This window comes from Anarrhichthys ocellatus, unplaced genomic scaffold, assembly GCF_004355925.1.
Source record: "Anarrhichthys ocellatus isolate YVR2014 unplaced genomic scaffold, GSC_Weel_1.0 scaffold27, whole genome shotgun sequence".
NCBI classification, from domain to species: domain Eukaryota; kingdom Metazoa; phylum Chordata; class Actinopteri; order Perciformes; family Anarhichadidae; genus Anarrhichthys; species Anarrhichthys ocellatus.
The window spans coordinates 3,630,108-3,649,847 of NW_022280057.1; the positions used below are offsets into that span (position 1 = coordinate 3,630,108).

Here is a 19,740-nt window from a genome sequence, read left to right on the forward strand (position 1 = left end):
TTCATTTACCATCAACTAATTGTCACTCTGAGAACCTGTGGCTTTTGGGGGCCCAGAGGTCTGGGAGCCAAGAGCAGCTTTCAGCTCTGTCAGGTTGGTAATCTGGTCCTTGGCTATTTCAATAATGCACACATTATTGGAAGTATCAGATCATTTAGGCTATTGTAAATACCTCTCTTCTGTCAAATATGTTGCTCTAGGCTATCCAAAACTTCCGGACACATACCAAGTAACAATAATGTTTAAATTTGAGTTTTGTCACGACAGACAATATGGCGGAGGCTCTTTATTGTGACTGTGTTGTCATCTCTAAACAATATAAAGAGACATGTTTCAATAGAAAGTGGCAGCACCGTTTACACATCTGACCGCCAGAGGTCCTCAGTAGCTCTTATACCGCGGCGAGGACTTTTCCCCAAAACATTCCCGTGCTACGTCACTAGCCCCCACCCCCTCCTCGTGCCACAACGATCCTTTTGGCTCGTCAGCTGCGTGAGACGCGCGCGGCATCTTGTCTCAAATATGAAAACTGTCAGCTAACGTCAGTCGTTAGCCTCGGTTCCGTTCAAAGCGACAGTTCCTCCCGGTGTGTACCGGTAGTGAAGAAGACCTGGAGGCCGGTGGTACTTTTTAAACGACGCCTATCAGAGCACCGCCACCGGGTCTGTGTGGACCTCCCCCACCGACTGTGCGTCCTTTGTATACTCTCTAAACTGAGAGGTAAGTCTAGTGTGTGGTTAGCTAGTAGCATCAGTGCTAGGTCAGTGCTAGTTGTCAGTTACTGACCACTGAAGCACCACCAACAGTTTGTCTCTATCAGTCACGGTACGGGTAGTGTGAGCGTTGACGTTATTTCACAGGCGGTGGTCCTGGATGGACGTTACGTGTAAATTCAACTTTTTTTTGGGAGGTTGTCAGTTGTCTTTTGTTGTGGTTGCACCTCGTGATAACACGTTGGTGAGAGAACAGGCCACGGTTCAACTTCTGGATCCCCTGTCTCCTCCTCTACTAAACTAAACCTTAGCTAGATTCTGTCTTTAGTTTGCTTAAACGAGAGAGAAGCTAATGGTCATTACACAAAGCTGCCTCCTCTTATTTATGGAGGTGACAGATCCCCTTACAGGCAACAGTGTCAGGTAGATTGTATTCTTAAAACAGACATGTTTTAAGGTTTAAACTAATCCCTGATGTTTGCATCTTGAACAATGTCACACAGCTTTTGTCTTTTATCATGTGAACTTCTTGGATTTTTCTAGTTTTAGTGCCTGTTTTCTAATATCTCAGATATTGAATACCTGTCTCCACCATCTTTATTAAAGATCATATTTAGGCATTTTGCCTTTTTTATTTGAACCTTTACAGTAGAATATCAGTAAATAAGGAATATGTGTTTTATACAACTAGTTCTCAGGAACACCCTGCCTGCCTCTATCTAAAGGACGTGGACTGAAAACACTAATGTCAACAATGGAAATAACTCCAGGATTTCATTATTTTGTCACTGACAAAGTCAGATGTGCTTGAGCATATTAACTCATAGTAACTTTAGTAAATTGCTTATTTTATCAGAACTATAAAATAAGCAATTTGAGGTTCCTCAGGCTCTGGGAAAATTGTGACAGTTATCTGTTATTTTATAGCCTAAAGTATGAATTGCTGAATAATGAAATTAATTATAGATTAATCTGTGATAACAATAGTTGATAGTGGCAGCTCGAAACCAAATGCAGCTTGTTAACCAGCATCATTAATACAAGGCTTCGATTAAATTAAATCTCACACTCGCTTGGAAGAAGTCTTTCCACAAAAGTGCTATTGTACACTTTGTAGCCACTCCAGAGGCCACAATGAGGTGTGTGTGTGTGTTTCACTAGTTCATCAGTCAGCTCAGCTGAGTATTTCTGCCACTCTAGTTTTAGGAACAGGTGAACACAGTGACATAACCTGTGAGTTATGACCGAAACTGACTGGTGTTATGGTGTTAATAGCCTTAAGCCTGGAGTGCATGTCAAAGCTGAGTTCAGAATTCACTTCTACAGGCTTTTCTTCATTCCTACATTTTAATTTTGTGTCCATTTCTTGGTGTTAACCCCTAGTCTATAAAAAGAGCTAGTGCAGTAAATGCAGTGTTTGCAGATTTAACTTGAAAACACTGCATTGCAATTGCAAATATTTTCAGTTTGTAAGTACGCATATAACTGTTTGAGAGAGAAGGAATTTATTTTTTAACTTGAGGAGCTCTTGGAACATTGCAGGCGGTCTGTGTTGGAAAACACTGAGTCACAGCTGCCCAGCGGTGACAACCAGCGTCTTCCTCGGTGATCAGAGCCGTAGCAACATAACATATTCAAGACAGGACCCACAGCCACAGATGATTTAAACATGTTTAGATACATGTGGCGTGGATCCTCTGTCACAACACTAATTGGCAAAGAGCTCCCTGCACCTCACTTAACAGGCCTGTACTTCCTCTTTGTTTCAGACTGTGTGTGTGTGTGTGTGTGTGTGTGTGTGTGTGTGTGTGTGTTGCTGGTTTCTTCACTCCATGGCTCCAGAAACTGTCTGACTCTGGATCTGTCAAGCCGTGTCAGGCCCAGGTAGAGAGAGATGAGTTGGGCTGAGGAGGACTGGACGGTGGGGCTGTCTGGACGGGTCCAGCAAAAGGTGAAGGAGCTGCAGGTCCATCAGGAGCGACTGTCCAGAGAGAACAAGCAGAAACAGCTGCAACTGGACAACATCCACACGAGCCTCGAAAAACAGACCGCGAAGGTACAAGCAGGCGGCCATGTTGAGAGCCACATCCAAGTCTTCAATTCAATACAACACCATCATCATCTGGTATTTTCATACCAAAACCTGAAATATGTACCTCTTCTCTTCCTCCTCCTCCTCTTCTTCCCTGTCCAGTATGAGGAGGTCCGTGGGGAGCTCCAGTATCTGCAGAGAGAGCTCTGCAGTGTTCGAGAGGAGGCCAAGGTAGCGGTGACCAGCAGCAAGCGCCTGACCCAGGAGCTTCAGACTAAGCAGGCCCAAGTATGCTCTCTGGAGGGCCAGGTAGACGCTGCTCGCACCCTCAACAACAAACTCGCCCTCGAAATCAAAAGGTTAGGACCAGTGAACTGACATTCAGTCATGAAGCTGTAATCATTGTTGTTAATGGTGCAAAATTATGAGACAAATCCTTCATCTGTGTCATCAAGACATACTTTTTCATTTTAACTTTCCCCATTCCTGGCCTACACTGAACTCTTTCTGTTTGGTTCTTATTCATTCATTTCTCTCTTTCTCTCTCTCTCTCTGTCTCTCTCTTTCCTTCTTTCTCTCTCTCTTTCCTTCTTTCTCTCTCTTTCTCTGTCTCTCTCTCAGGCTGGAGGCAGAGCTGGAGAATTTGCAGAACAGCAGCAGATCGTCGGATACTACGCTGTTTTCTACACCCTGCTGGAATACAACATCACCCTGGGAAAACAGCGGTACAGTCCTGTTTTTACTCTCTCTGGTGGTTTATATCTTTTCATTAATGGACAGAATAATGTTGAGAATAAACTGAAAATCCAAGACTCCCAAATGAGCAGAGAGGTTATAAATATACTCCCTTAGCTCCCGTCCTCTCCCAACCCTTCACTCTCTGAGGACTGTTGTAGTTCTCTTTCCTCTCATGTCAGTAAAGCATTTGGGTCTTCACTGCCGTAGTTATGTTCAGCTTTTGTGATTGTCTTTAGGAAACAAGTCCAATCAATATGCTGTGTTTTTGCCCTGTAGGGAGTAGAAAGGAGGAGAGGCCGGGTAGAGATGAAGGACGGAGCCGGGCACGTCATATTCGAGTAAGTACCAGCATGTTTTTGTGCTGACCTATGCAATGGCTTGTTCAAGACCGATGTGGGTTTTTACTTTAAAGCTTTTTGATTCGATTATTTTTTGTTTTTCTTGTTGTTAGCAAATTCCATGAGAAGACCAAAACCGACATGTCAGTCTGTCTGTTAATACTTTGTGACCCTCCTAACATGTCTGTGTCTCTCAGCCCGTTAGTTTCTACTGAGGACAACATCTTTAAAAAGGTCTTAAATATACAGTTTCATTCTTTGTAAAAAGATCAGTAATTTTCTATTATATTGTGATAAACAACTACTTAGTCTAAAGTGATAATAATAAGCACATACGATCTGAATTGATCAGAATTTTGCTTATGGGAATACCTCATTGTAGTTGTTTTAAGGGCAAAAGGAATGAAAAGGTCAAAATGTGTATCAGTAAAATGCAGTTTAAGTGAAAGAACATTAACTCTGTTGTTTGTAAATTCTTTTAAAATGTTCTTTCTAGTTTGACATCCTGTTCACATCCTCCTCTTTCTTTCTTTCTTTCTTTTCTCCTCCCTTCTGCAGCAGCTCCAGTTCTCCGAAGTCGGCTCAGCCTCGTCACCACAACACCAACACAAGAACACATCCCAACGCCATCCGTCCGACCAATCGGACGTCTTCTCCACTCCCTCGGCTGCCTTTCCGTGGGAACAGGATAACTCGAGGCCAGCAGCCAGGAGACCGTCCCCGAGCTCTCCCCAGACACCCTGCACAGATGTCATCGGTCAAGGCCAGTCGGAGACGAGGGTTTGTGGGAAGGAGAAGAACCACCGGACAGAGACAGACAGTGAGTAATGTAATATGGTCACGACTGGGTGTCGTCCATTTGTAGTTGCAAATACAAACATACAGCTCAACACGGCAGCATGTCTCCTAAATAGTTAATTAAGCAATCTGAATAACTAACTAAGACCAGGACACACATTGTCTTTGTGAGACAATCCCTTGATTCTCCTCTCCAGAGGCCACAGCAGCAACAGCTCAGTCACAGCTGGCCTCAAATTCATTCTGAGAGATGGAGAGCAAAGTCTGGTCAGAATGACTTAGAGTTGACTATTGCTCATAAGCCAAAGTGTCATTTCGGAAGGCTGGTGTTACTTTATATTTTTCTTATTGTTGCTTATGAATGTGATTCCATGAAGTTAGAAAATGGCTTAAATTTTCATATTTACATCAAGGCTAATTGACACTGAAGCTTTTCTTCAGCTCTGATGGGTCTGCCTCAACAAATCACATGTACTCTGTATAACCTCAACAATTGTTACGCAAGACTTGTGTAGAAATATCTGGCTCAGCCGGAGTCTCCGCCCCCAGGCCAGCTCCATGGTGTACAGTGTCTCTTAGTACACTTACTAATTGTGGTATCACGCTCCTCTTTCTCTCTGTTACAATCTATTCTCAGTGTTTGTTCAGAGGAGGAAGGGGACTGTTCAATGTGAAACAATAAATGCTTCTTCTAGCTGCTGGGACACAGAGGGGGAGGGATCAGTGTTTACATTAGGTGTGCTGTTTGCTGCTGTCTTCTTTTATTTTACTCTTCTCTACTGAAGTCACACATACTTTATACACTTTCCAGGATCTTATTCAGATTTGCTTGTTAAAGCTGTATTTGGTAAATGTAAATTGTAGAAAACAACAGGTTATTTTTAGTAGTACAATGAATTGGGATTAATAATTAATTAATTGTGATTCATTTGAAAAAAGACACTTAAAACGTTGAACAGTATTGTAAAATGAAGGTACAGGACAAACTATTGGACAGACGTTGGTTTCCTCCACAGGCTTTGTGAACGTGACATACAGTTACAACAGCTGTGCTGATCAATGAGTCGGTATGGATTGACCCCATTAGTGAAGACTCCAGCTGTGTGTTGTTGACCGTTGCTGGTCAGTTGTAAGAAAGCAAAGTGTTCTTGCTGATAATGTCGATGCTCATTTTGAGGGAAGAAATCTTATAAATGTGTGTTTCCTGTACTTCTCCTCCCTGTTGTCTCTCTGTTGCTCTCCACCCACTCGTTCACCTTTCCTCTATTTAAAGTGGAAATCCTTCTAACTCTGGCATTCAAATATTTTCATTAACACAATGTAATCAATATTTTCTGACAGCTGTTTTCTTCTGGAACATGGTGGGCAGTGATGCAAACTGTATATAATTTTAGTAAATAAGATAAAACTAACACTAACACTGGTACGGTTATTTAAGGACTTAAAAGATATTTTTTTTAATTGACTTAGTGGTGTTCCTAAAAGGTGTTCATGGCAGCTTATGAGCGCATTAACCGGTATGTCACTGTGTGTCTGGTCCATTCAGCAGCATCTTTAACAGACGCGTGGAGTCGTGTGACTGCTCTGGAGGAGGAGCTCTGTGCGAAGGCCGGGACGCTGAAGTCGATCCAGAGCGAGATGGTGCAAAGCAAGAAGGAGCTCGGGACCAGAGAGCTCAGCCTTCAGAAAGCCTGCGATGAGCTCAGCCTGGCGCACACACGCATGGCCCAGGAGAGTGAGCGGGTAAAAACACCCACTATCACAGCTGAGTCCACTGGTGGGACTACTACTGAAAAAAACATGTTTCATGCAGCTGCTAATGTGCTGTATTTTCCCAAATGGGTGTCGCCCTCATTTGGCAAAACATTTCTCTTTGACTTTCCTGAAAATAACAAACGTGTTGGGAATATTTTGTTACACAATCTGTTATTATCTGAGCTGTAGAAAGATCCAGCTGATATTTTGTGAAATCAAACCATTTGTCAAACAATGTACAAAGCCGAGGAGAGACTGGGAGGGGCTGACAAGTGTCTCATTTAAGAGTATCTATGCTAAGTTCTCACAGTGATGGTGATTTCCTTGTGTTAGAATGTCAAATGCAGATCAATAATTAGCACCACAAGATAACAAACAAGGTAAACAAATTGAAAACAATATAACAAATGTGTTAAAACACACGTAAATGCAAGTTTTACTGACATATCCAAAGACACAAACATGTACACTTAAGAATAATTGAATATGTGACTACTCTTTAGCAGGGTACGCACTCTTAAGCCCATGATGGAAACGAAGAACGTTGTCTTGTTGTCAATTTTAAAGAGCATGTCGTTTGTGTGGCAGGCGTCAGGAGCTGAGCAAAGGCTGAAGCACCTACAGGAAGAGCTGAAGTGTCAGAGGCAGAACACGGAGAGCAGCCGACTGCAACACCAACAACGCTCCAAGGAGCTGGAGAAACAACACCAGAGGGTGAGATGGGTGATGTGGACAGATTGAGAGAAATAAAAGGAGATGCTCGGAGAGATGGCGAAAGGAAGCAGGAGAAGATTTCAGATTTTTGTTTCATTCAACTCTTACAAACAGTGTATTTGTTCCACATTACAGTTGAGGATAGTGGCTCAGATTTAGTTGGTTGTGTCCAGGATGTGACAGAGCTTCAGAAGGAGAGGCAGAGTCTGGAGAAGCAGCATCAGCAGGAGGTGAATAAGCTCAACGTGGAGCTCCAGCAGGCCAGGACTCTCCACAACGCCCTGCAGGCCCAGGCTGACAAGGTAAACATACACACAAAGTACATACATATACACATGAACAAGGCACTAATATGTTTTTTTCATACAAGTACATTCACCAAGATAAAGCCTTTAATTCACATCTGTGTGTACATTGGAGGAATATGTACATATTGTTTATATGTTTGTTCATAAGTCTGCTCTGTTTTTTCAGCTATTCCCTCTTTCTCTTCCTTGCTTCCTCGTCTCTCTTCCTTCTCCTCTTCTTCCTCTCTCTTTTTCCTGGTACTTGTAATACTTAAAGAAAGGGTCCACGCACTGCTCTCTTTTGTTTTTCCCACACTTGCTTCTTACTCTTTTTGCTTTCTCTTGCTCTCTGTTTCACTCTCTTGCCCTCTTGTGTTTGTGTTTCCTTTTTCTCCACCCGCTGTCCTCTCCGCTTCGTCCTCCTCTCGGTTTCTCCCCAGTGGAAAGGTTGAGCAGCGAAGGTAATGACTGTGTGTCGAATGCTTTTGGTCATGGGAGCGTGAAACAAACTCATAATGCGTGTGTGAGACATGGTAAAGAGTTCATAGTGAGCGAGGCATGAAGGTAGATGGAAGATTTGTCTGAAGGTGTGTTGAGGCAAGCTGCATGACTGAAGACATGGAGGAGTGTGTTTGTGCCTGAAGACGTGTGGTGTTGCAATCCTTTATTCTTTCATTTGGATTTCCTTTATGTGAAGGAATGCTGTGGTAGTTATTTTTTAATCAGTAGAACAATAATACAAATCTACGAGGCTTTTGAGTATTCAAAAATAATCCAATGCTTTCAGACGTGTTGTAAAAAGTCTGAACAATGAGCATTCATTCTGCTAACGCTGTAAGCCCTTTGTAAACCACACAGATGTTATCTTTTTACATCCGACAAGGCTACACAGAGTAAACACACAGCACAGGCACAGCTTGTGTCCAATCAAATCGCACGTTCAACTGCTGATAGAGCATATTTCGATTTACACAGCTCTTTACGGAGTTAACAATAGATTATACAGTCCATGCTACGTCTCTTCGAAGTAATGAACTCCATCCTGAGTAAAGTAGTCGAACTGGTTACACCACGTATGACAGGAACTTATGTCACTAGATTTCTGTTCTTGGCTGACTTAGAATTGGGTCAATCGATGTTGTAGAACAAAGCCCATATGGACCAGTAAACTAAATCAGCAGTGATCTTATACAGCACTCTACAATAACTCTGCCTTCAACACTGTTCACATGTACCATGACATGAGAATTTGATATCAGCACTGGTGGGAAGCCGATCAGCCTGTTAAGTCTTCCTCACTTTCCCCACAGAGATCCTCACTATTGACATTAGACACAGCTTATGCCCGTTATTGATCACTGATTCCTCTCCTGCTTCCTGTTCCCTTCACTGCTCCTGATTCCTGTGCCTACAACTACAGACATTAATTTCTTACTTAATTCCTACTTTCACCTTTTTCTTATATCCTTTCCCTCCAATCTTCTTTAATTTAATTTTCCCGTTTTTAATCAGCTACTGAGTCCTAATATCCTGTATCAGCTGTCTCTACAGAAGCAGGCGTTGAACAAGGAGCTGGACGCTCTGAAAGAGAAACTAAAGTGGATGGAGGGACAGCTGCAGGAGAGCCAGAAGAAAGAGTCTCAGACACAAGCCAAACTGACGGTAACACACAAACACACACACACACACACACACACTAGTGATGGTCCTGAGTCTAGTGAGTCAGTGTCTCACTTTAATTATTCATTAGCTGAGTGTGAGCAGTAGATGTATAATGAACTCCATACATTTTTAAACGACATCTTAATGTGCCATATGTCAATCTAAGATAAGTGAACTGTTAATAAATTATAAGTAAATTGTGGCTTCTTCAATCATCCAGCTGCTGCATTATTATGTAATAATAAAGGTTTAGCATTGGAGAGCATTTCACAGAGCTAAACATATGATTTGTCTGATATTTATTTCTTAAATGGCCTCTCCTGCCCGTCACTATCGCAAGAATCATACAAACATATCCTACGGTTCTCGAAAAAGCCCAACTGTTCTATAACTAACACTGAATCTAGATGGTGAACTGTTAAACCTGCACACAATAACAGCCTTTTTTAAAACTATAAGAATTAGACCAAAGCACAGTCACATTTTAACCCTCCAGAGTAGTTTGTTTGTGGTTCATTACATGTATACCAGCTTGCAACATCCGCATTAATGCTGCATTTATCTGTGGTTTGTTGCTATTGTGACACTATGACATTATGTAGCTGTCAATACATAGCTCTTACAAAGTTGCTGCTTATCTGGACGTCCTGCTGCACAAACACAAACATCTCGGGTATATTGCAAAATTGGACTTTTGACAGACCTTTACACTTGTATATACAGTTGTGTGAAAAGTGTTTGCCCCCTTCCTGATTTCTTATCTTTTTGCATGTTTGTCACACTTGAATGTTTCAGATCATCAAACAAATTTAAATATTAGACAAAGATAACACAAGTAAACACAAAATGCAGTTTTTAAATGAAGGTTTTTATTATTAAGGGGAAAAAAAATCCAAACCTACATGGCCCTGTGTGAAAAAGTGATTGCCCCCCCCCTGTTAAAACATAAATTAACTGTGGTTTATCACATCTTTGGAAAGCTGAGTTCAATTTCTCTAGCCACACCCAGGCCTGATTACTGCCACACCTGTTCTCAATCAAGAAAACACTTAAATAGGACCTGCCTGACAAAGTGAGGTAGACCAAAAGATCCTCAAAAGCTAGACATCATGCTGCAATCCAAAGAAATTCAGGAACAAATGAGAAACAAAGTAATTGAGATCTATCAGTCTGGAAAAGGTTACAAAGCCATTTCTAAAGCTTTGGGACTCCAGCGAACCACAGTGAGAGCCATTATCCACAAATGGCGAAAACATGGAACAGTGGTGAACCTTCCCAGGAGTGGCCGGCCGACCAAAATTACCCCAAGAGCGCAGCGACGACTCATCCAAGAGGTCACAAAAGACCCCAGAACAACATCCAAAGAACTGCAGGCCTCACTTGCCTCAATTAAGGTCAGTGTTCATGACTCCACCATAAGACAGAGACTGGGCAAAAATGGCCTGCATGGCAGAGTTCCAAGACGAAAACCACTGCTGAGCAAAAAGAACATAAAGGCTCGTCTCAGTTTTGCCAGAAAACATCTTGATGATCCCCAAGACTTTTGGGAAAATACTCTGTGGACTGACGAGACAAAAGTTGAACTTTTTGGAAGGTGCATGTCCCATTACATCTGGCGTAAAAGTAACACGGCATTTCAGAAAAGGAACATCATACCAACAGTAAAATATGGTGGTGGTAGTGTGATGGTCTGGGGCTGTTTTGCTGCTTCAGGACCTGGAAGACTTGCTGTGGTAAATGGAACCATGAATTCTGCTGTCTACCAAAAAATCCTGAAAGAGAATGTCCGGCCATCTGTTCGTGACCTCAAGCTGAAGCGCACTTGGGTTCTGCAGCAGGACAATGATCCAAAACACACCAGCAAGTCCACCTCTGAATGGCTTAAGAAAAACAAAATGAAGACTTTGGAGTGGCCTAGTCAAAGTCCCGACCTGAATCCGATTGAGATGCTGTGGCATGACCTTAAAAAGGCGGTTCATGCTCGAAAACCCTCCAATGTGGCTGAATTACAACAATTCTGCAAAGATGAGTGGGCCAAAATCCCTCTACAGCGCTGTAAAAGACTCATTGCCAGTTATCGCAAACGCTTGATTGCAGTTGTTGCTGCTAAGGGTGGCCCAACCAGTTATTAGGTTTAGGGGGCAATCACTTTTTCACACAGGGCCATGTAGGTTTGGATTTTTTTTTCCCCTTAATAATAAAAACTTTCATTTAAAAACTGCATTTTGTGTTTACTTGTGTTATCTTTGTCTAATATTTAAATTTGTTTGATGTGAACCATTTAAGTGTGACAAACGTGCAAAAAAATAAGAAATCAGGAAGGGGGCAAACACTTTTTCACACAACTGTAGTTATTAGGGTCTTAGTTTTAAACTGATCAGGAGAAATGAAGGATGTGTCATCACAAACGTACATCTGTTAGACACATTGTAAAGAGGCTGTTGTAGAGGTTTTAATGTCAACAAACAAATATTTCAAAAGTCTGTCTCAAAGCAGCTGGATTCAATCCATCTTATTTGCGTGTTGTTTTTACCCCCCCATTAGGAAGCTCTGCGTGAGGCAGATGGTGTTGCAGTGAGTCTGGAGCAGAGCAGGAAGAGAGAGCAAGCTCTGGAGGAGGAGGGGAGGAGACTGGCAGAGGAGCGAGCTGACGCCCTTCGTCTCCTCAAAGAACTGCAGGGTGAGGACAAAGCCGTGACGTTTATCAGTAATGGGATACGTCCACTGGGAGGTCAAGAAGTCAGGAGTTTGTGGGGATTCGGTGTCTTGCTAAAAGTCACCAAAGCGAGCAAATACATGATGATTAATTCGAATTTTATAAAGGGGTTATGGACGTTAATAATTTTAGTGGACGAGTCCTAATGAGTGCTTGACATTCACGGATTCTACAATACATTTCATGTCAATTCTCCTCTAATGCAAAACTCTCTTATCCCGGTGCTGCCCCCTGCTGGTCATTAATACGCCATCCACTTTCTCAAATCAAAACAAATGTAACTATGTATGCCAGTAATGCATTAAAAATAGAGATATGCTCAGATTTTTGTATTTCTTTCCTTTTAACTTCAGAGCAAAAGGCTGACCCAGCAACCCCTCTACAACCTGTCCAGTTTTGCCCTGTTGGGCAGAGTTTCTCCCCTCAACCTTCTCACTCTCTTCATTCTCGACCATCAACTCACACCAAGAGGCCCAGTGACACCACCCTAGCCCAGCAGAGGAGGGAAGAGGATGGGGAGAAGAGAAGGGCAGAGATCGCAGCATCTTACCCGTCTGACAGAGAGCCAGGAGAAGGCATCGACTCCCAACACATCACTGACCTTATCTCCTCAGACTCTGAGTGTTTACAAAGGGGACAACACAGAAGTAACGAGGTGGAGAATAAAAGCAGAAATGAGGCGATAGAGAGTGACAGCTCTGGGACAAACACGCGGTCCACATTTGATCAAGGGCTCTCTACTGCTGCTGGTACGCCCACCAACACCTCTATGGGTTGTGATCGTTGCAGGGCCTCTGAAGACCTCAAGAGGGAGAACGCCACACTGCGTTCAGAGCTACACGACGCACGTGAAGAACTGCAGCAAAGACTTGAGGACTTGGAAGCCCAGCGACGGGCAGAGACAGAAGCCAGGACCCGGCTGAAACAACTCAGCCGCAAAAGTGCCAGCCAGGCTGTTGAGAAGGGAGATCTGGACAAGGAATGGAAGGCACAGCTGGAGAGTGAGAGGGTTGAGACGGAGAGGTTGAGGACGGCCATGGCAGCTTTGGAGACAGAGATGATGAGAGGAAGGGAGGAAAGAGAGCAGAGGGAGAGAGAGGAGGAGGAGAAAAACAAAGCGCTACAAGACCGGGAGAGTGAAATGATGGAGCTTAATATCCAGCTAAAGAAACAGCTAGCGGAGGTGAAAGCCCAGCTGGCTTTAGAAAAAGAAGAGCGGAAGAGAGAGGAAGAGGAGAGGAACCAAATAAACAACACAGATGTGGATTTAAAGAAAGAGTTGAGAGCGAATTTGGAAGACCTTAAAGTTGAATTGGAAGAACTGAAGCGCAGCAGAGAAGAAGACTCACTGGAAGAGGAGAAACTCTCATTGGCCAACAGCCCGCTGACATACTTGACCCTCCACAATGATGACCTCAACTTCAACATCGTTCGCTGCGACAACAAGCTCCTCCCCTCACCAGAGCAGCACCTCCTCTTCTGCCAGTCCACCAACCAACGCAACATGCTTGTATCTCAGGCCACAGCCGATCTAGTCCAGGAGGAGCGAACAGTGATAGATCCCGAGCGTTCGCCTCTGTCTGACGAGGAGCAAACGGGTGTAGTCACCTCTGACATGGAAGACGACAGACAGAACTATCTGGGAGGGTCTCCCCTGTCAGACCACAGACGGTCACTTTCTGACCTCCAGAAGGTTGAGCCCGTCTCCTCAGATCTGACAAAAGAGGTGGAGCTGCTGCAGAAGGAGAATACAAAGGAGACGGAATGTGCCAACCAGTACCAGGTTAAACTGGAGGCCCTGCAGAGCCAGGTTAGTAAAGGTGGATCTACAGTTTAGTGCATACAGTAGATCCATTTATATTAGAAAACTACTTTATAAACTGAATCAACACTTTGATTTAGAGCAGAAAAAATATCTAATTGTGATTATTTTGACTGACGGTTCAATTGTGATAATTGTGATTCATTGAGTGATAATGTTTACATAATTATTCTTATTTTCAATGAAAAAACATTAAAACGATTTTGGTGAGAAAGGAAATCTCTGCTGCGCGACAATATTTAATTTAAAATGGTAGTTTGACACATTCCGCCTTTAACAAAGGCTTCATGTGATTTGAAAATTGCAATTTTGATAAAGTTTTGATTAATTATTAAGCCCTACTTTGATTACGAGTAGTCAACTCAGTCAAAACAGGTGATGTAGAATAATAATATTTAAGTGAAAGAAGCCTCTCGGGGCCGCTGTAGAGTAGCTACTACTCTGCTTCTTCCCAGTTTCTCTTCAACACTTTCTCTATTCTTGTCCTTTTTTATTTTCTTCTCAGGTGACACGTCAGACAAAACAGCTAACTACGGCCTTTGAGAAGCAGAGTCAGCACATCTCCGGTCTTCTGTGTGAGCTACAAGAGAAGGAGAGTGCCCTCCTCATCCAGGGAGAGGAACTGCAGCGCTACAAGCAACAGCTGGATGCACGCAAGGCCGAGGAAGAGGAGAAGAGACGAAGAGAGGAGGTGATGGTCAAGGAGGTGGAGGATGGAGAACGGAAAGAAGAGACGCAAGATGAGAGGTCTGAGGAGATCTCAGAGCTTCAGTCAAACCAGGAGTGTCCTGTCACCGTCCTCACCAAACCAACACCTATTAGTGACGAATCAGACAATGAAGCCTTAAGGACCGGGGACCAGCATCCAGGCTCTCAGGATGAGACTCTGAGTGACCAGAGTAACCATGACTCTGCTTGTTTGGTGGGTGAGACTGAGAGCAGTCAAGAAGGAGGTACAGCAGACATGGTCGCAGAACTGCTCGCCCTCCGACAGGAGAATGAGCTCCTGAAACAAGCAATGGAGGACTTGAATGTCTCAGACACCAGGACCTCAGCATTGCACACTGACAGAGAAAAACAAGAAGACCAAGTCAAGCAAAGCCAAAACACAGGAAATGCGTCTCTGTCCTGCTTAGTGGAGCGGAGGTCATTAAGTGCGCCGGATAATATCACCGCTGACGCACAACAGCCGCTGCTTCAGGATGTGAAGTGGAGTACAAATGCTGAAGAAGAGCTGGAGGCGGAGTCTGAGCTGCAGATCAACCCCCTACAGCAGCAGGTAGTGACAGCATGCGACCTCTTACTACCACAACAATGACGGGACAAAAATAGGTTCAATTAATCGCGTACACAGGGAAATGAAATATATAATGGAGAAACTATGAAATGTATAGATGTTCCCAGTTTTTGAGTTACTGTTGTACAGTTATATTATTGTTAGGTTTTACTTACGTTAAGCTTTATTTGGGTTGATTCTGTCTGTCTTGTCTTTCCCCTCCTGTCCAGGTGGAGGAGCTGCAGACGAGGTTACGCGCTCTCTCTGCAGAGACCAAGCAGCAGGCCGAGGAGCTTGTTGTGTGGAGACTGGCCTCCCAACCAGCCCCAACGTTTCACCAGTTCCTTCCCAACACAGACAACCAGTCTGAGACCCAGGACCAGATCTCTGCTGTCACACAGTCCAGTGAGATGCCCCAGAGCCAGGCTCCGACTGTGACGGTTCAGGTTCAGGTGCCTTACCTGGGTGTTCAGGAGAGCCCTGGTATTGTGACGGTCGTGAGAGAAGATGAGTTGTTCCTCTCCTGCTCGTCGAATAAACTGCAGGGCCGCATGTTGTTCTCCAGGTAACACTCCCACGCTAGGGCTAAAGAAGCAATGACAAATATGCCATTAACCTGCATTTGAAGCTTGTGTTAAATGCATATATGTAAGATGTTTATGTTGGATGTAAAGCAAACACAATGTGTGTCTGTTTGCAGGTTTCAGTCGTCTGCTTTTCTGTTTGCTTTGAATTCACTTTGTTGTTCTTGTTTTACTAACAGACTTCAGAACAGCAACTTGAACCCTGAACCAAAGAGTCTCGATCCGTCTAAAAAGACTGCGGCACTTCAGGAATGTAATCAGATTGTCCAGGTGATTTGTTTTTAATCTCTCACTTGTACACCAGACCATTATGTGTGTTTTATGCTCGTTTATGTCAAGGTTTTAAGCTAGTTATATATAATTGCAGTCCATTTAGAATGAGTTCGGACTGAAGTAGTTTTTCTAGTGAATCTTAATTTTACAAGTCCGTAATGTCCGAAGAATCTCCTCAGAAGTTTTTGGGAAATAACTGTAGTTTGGTGCAAATTATAGTGAAAATAGAAAGGTTGAATTGTTACACAAATTAAACAATTCCAAGTCACTGCAGTGTAACCCAGAGTATACAGTTCAATGTGTATGCAGAATAATGTTCTCAGTAGTGAATGAATAATGATTGTGTTTAGACAAAGCTGTTCGTTCAAAGAAATTACTATTTTCCATATAATTAGGACCAAATTACACATTTATTGCCAAGAAACTTCTTATTAGATTATGAGGAAAAACTCAAAACACCTGCGTGTCCTCAGTAAAATGCTTTAGTTCACAGGTTTGACTTGTGACGCAACTTTGTTCACGTGTAAGTTTAGGCTTTTAATCGTTACGTGATTTTCTCTTGACTCAGGAATCTGAAAAAGAAAACCATGAGATCACCCTCATGCACCCGTTAAATACATGTCAAACACACCACAAAGAGAAGAGAGACACCGAAGTTATCCAGATGTTATCTGAGAAAGCTGGTCAACCGCATGCCGCCAAAGATTCCACCAAAGTCTCGAGACCAAAGCAGACCAAATCAGCTGAGTGTTACACAGGGACTCCTGAGGCCGTGTCTAATGCCTCCAGACCCACCAATGAATTAAAAACAACACACGACTCTTCAGACAAAGATATCCGGACAGAAGTGAGAAGTGTCAGCAGTCAAACGGAGGAGAGTCTGTATCCTCGCTGTGCTCCAGCGACCTCTGACCTCCGCTGTGCATACACACAGACTGAGGAGGAAGATGAAGAAGAGTCAGGGGACCCCCGTCCTGTCTCTGTTGTCCCATCACCTGAAGGAGCAGAGTTACGAGACAGAGTGTTGTTCTCGGGTTCCTTCCCCATCCCGACCGATCCGGCCCGTCTGGCTGAGAGAATCCGCCACAACAGAACGCAGCTGTCAGCCGCCTTTGACGACACAGAGTATGAACCCTACGGACTGCCGGAAGTCGTTATGAAAGGTATCTTTTTTATCTCAGTACTGGGAGCATAGAAGTGAAAATGATATACAGCTGTTACTCTTAATGAGGGTCTGATTGGTTGAGTATCATTAGTAGCGTTCATGGGTGCAGTCCTTAAATATCTGAATCTTGTTCGTGACTGTTATGACCCTGTGACGAAGTTCCTGCTGTTAGTGATGTTTTATCTTATGTGCTCTTTATTTTTGTACTTCCACACTCTGTTCCACATCCTCTGTCTTCCCCTCTCCCCGCCCTGCAGGATTTGCAGACATCCCCAGTGGTCCCTCGTGTCCCTACATTGTGAGAAGAGGTTTGTTGGGGACAACTGTCATACCTGTCCCTCAGAAGGACCAGAGACAGGAGGAGGAGACGGATTAAAGCTCAGCTACAGGTAACCTCCAGAGACACTGGTAGAGAAATGTAAAAATGAGTTAACTTTACATTTTCTGAATAGAAAAAGATACAAACAAAACAGAACCTGAAGCTTGTTTGTTGTTGTATACATCTTTAAAAAGTTGAGGTTCTTGTATTGCTACACTAGATCCATCCATTTAGGATAAGGGAACTGCTGGTTGTAGCCTCAATCTGCTGTCCCTCTGAGTATACACGCTCAGCCTGCTTTAATGTTATGTCGTGTAGGTCTCGAGAGAGAATAGCACAGCGAGGACTCATTGATGTCTGTTGTTTTTATACCCCAAATAAAAGACAATCATGTAACCAAGTGCAACAGTGGCACAGCGATACCTGTTAGTCGGATCAATTCATTGTTGGTTGTGGTACAAGAAGAAATAAGAATATCACCAGACTTAATCTTTTGTCTCCACACAATTCTTGGAAGCAAGTGAAATATTGTATTTAACTATTACCTTTTTATTTGGTAGTGTTAAAATTACGACACTCAAGACAAAGGTATCGTCTTACATTGGCATGTTTTTTTGTACACTGGTTGTCTACAGATCTGGTGGACAGAAGCGATCACTGTGGCTCAACAGTGAACCTCCGTGATGGACGACAGCAGCTTTGCAGGGACGCTCCCGTCACCAGCAACCTGAAGCCCTTCAGACCTCCAAACAAACACAAGACCAGTGCTGCCAGTGCTGCTCTCATGCATGGACGTCTGTATGTGTGTGCAGGTAACTGGGCCTGCACTGGCAGAGTGAACTCTTCCAATGTGGATCTAAAACGTCTAATTGCTGCTGGAGACTTGGCTATCCATCACAAGGCTGTCACTGTACTAACACCTGTATATTTAGGTACAGAGGTAGGGATTTAGTGATGTGCGTTTTGTATTTTTTTGACGTTTACAACCACTTTTCCAAAGGGACTGTTTAGTTTTAAGTGTCTCAGCATTAGCGTAGGGGTCTAGCTTCAGCCTGCTGTGAATGAAACGGTGCCTAGCTGACGCTTTTCTAAACAAGCGCTTGTCAAGATAACTTTGACTTGTTTTTTCCAAAAGCGTGAAGCCAAGAGAGGCCTGTTGTGAAAACGGGATCTGTATATTTTCTTCTTTTTAAATCACAGACGAGGCTTATTTATGGACACTTGAATGTGTTTTGGTAGTCGGCTGAAATGTGTGAAAGCACATAAAGAGTGTGTGTGTGTGTGTGAGAGAGACGTTAGCTGTGAATATGGACATGCGTGTCCTCAACTTGACGCTACTGTTTGTATATGTGTGTATGTGAGGGGGGGGCGGGCACATGTCTATGACTCAGTGTAACCTGTGTTTCCGCTCCATGTATGGTGAAACACACTGCGCTCCCTCTCTCCTGCTGCTGCTGCCCGGCTCCTCTGTCTCACACTAACGAGCACTCAGTGGTTGAATTGAGTTAAAAATGAATCATTTGAAGCTTTATTTTTATTAGCAGAGCATACAGATAAATGTAGTTGGTTTATTTTATTTAATCGGATGTAATTTATTTGAGTGATTTGACTATTTTTGATAGATTTTGCTTCTTGCACATTTGTTACTTTGCCGTAGACGACAGTAGCCCACGTGTATGTACACTGTAGATTTTGTAGATACATCTGGAGTTGACGTACAGTTTGTATTATGTCCTATAACGGAGGATCGCACCACTTTGTTTGCCTAAGAGATTTGTCCATTTAGTTCAAGGAAAGTTTCATATTTTTTGTGGTTGTAGAAGCTGAAATGAAACTGAAGCGTTCTGACTTCAAGCCTGGTCACACCAGATTCTGGTACAGCAACATATTCTGTGTAGAATTTTGGTAACGTAGAGACTAAACTCACAGGTTTAGTTGGAGTTTTGAGCCCGTCTGTAACGTTAGCTCCTGGAGAAGTTTAGCTCGGTCGCTATTCGCTAATGGGACGTTAAGGTCACAGTTTATTCCAAAGGCGTATTTGTGCCATCGAGTCTTGTCTGATAACTGTCCACCAACCACAGTGGAGTTTAAATATTAGTGAGTAGCTGCGTCACAGCCACTAATCACTGTTTATTTGCTGAGTTCTGACTACTAACACGAAGAGGGATTTTTCATACTAAAAGGACGAACTAACTGAAGTCTCATGATAACTGTGGGTTTTGTCGCTGATTTAAAAATGCTGAAATAGCTTAAAGAAAGTTTACTTTGTGACCATTAAATCTTTCAACACATATTGGGATGTCAGTATTGTTTTGAGACGCACTTGAAAAAATGCGAACTTATTCCTTAAAAGCTGAGCTGGCTTTCAGTAGATTATTTCATTGTTTGTGTTGAAAGTGTGGAGTGATTTCTTCTTTTATGTTTACATTTTATTTCGTGGTGGAGTCGTTCTTTTCTGGCCTTGACTCGTTGACTCGGCCAGAACAGACTGTACTGTCATGACTCGACTCCATCGCCTTTCAATTGAAAGTTTACTTTGTGACCATTA

At 43.2% G+C, this 19,740-nt stretch overlaps 1 protein-coding gene across 3 annotated transcripts; it reads left to right on the forward strand.

Moving 5' to 3' along the window:
* Positions 1–453: 453 nt before the first annotated feature.
* On the forward strand, positions 454–19,711 carry LOC116391846 (centromere protein F). 3 transcript variants are annotated; one of them, XM_031862807.1, is made up of 18 exons: positions 454–720; positions 2,483–2,769; positions 2,908–3,104; positions 3,367–3,470; positions 3,760–3,821; positions 4,380–4,641; positions 6,166–6,362; positions 6,963–7,088; positions 7,262–7,390; positions 8,915–9,037; positions 11,582–11,717; positions 12,107–13,563; positions 14,081–14,854; positions 15,082–15,416; positions 15,615–15,705; positions 16,277–16,871; positions 17,131–17,262; positions 17,828–19,711. In XM_031862807.1, exons 2-17 carry the CDS (start codon positions 2,608–2,610, stop codon positions 17,247–17,249), a joined length of 4,869 nt encoding a protein of 1,622 aa, XP_031718667.1. In that variant the 5' UTR covers positions 454–720; positions 2,483–2,607; the 3' UTR covers positions 17,250–17,262; positions 17,828–19,711. The 3 variants fall into 3 exon arrangements, with proteins under 3 accessions (XP_031718667.1, XP_031718668.1, XP_031718669.1); XM_031862808.1 differs by having other exon boundaries at positions 6,169–6,362; XM_031862809.1 differs by having other exon boundaries at positions 4,383–4,641.
* Positions 19,712–19,740: the final 29 nt, after the last annotated feature.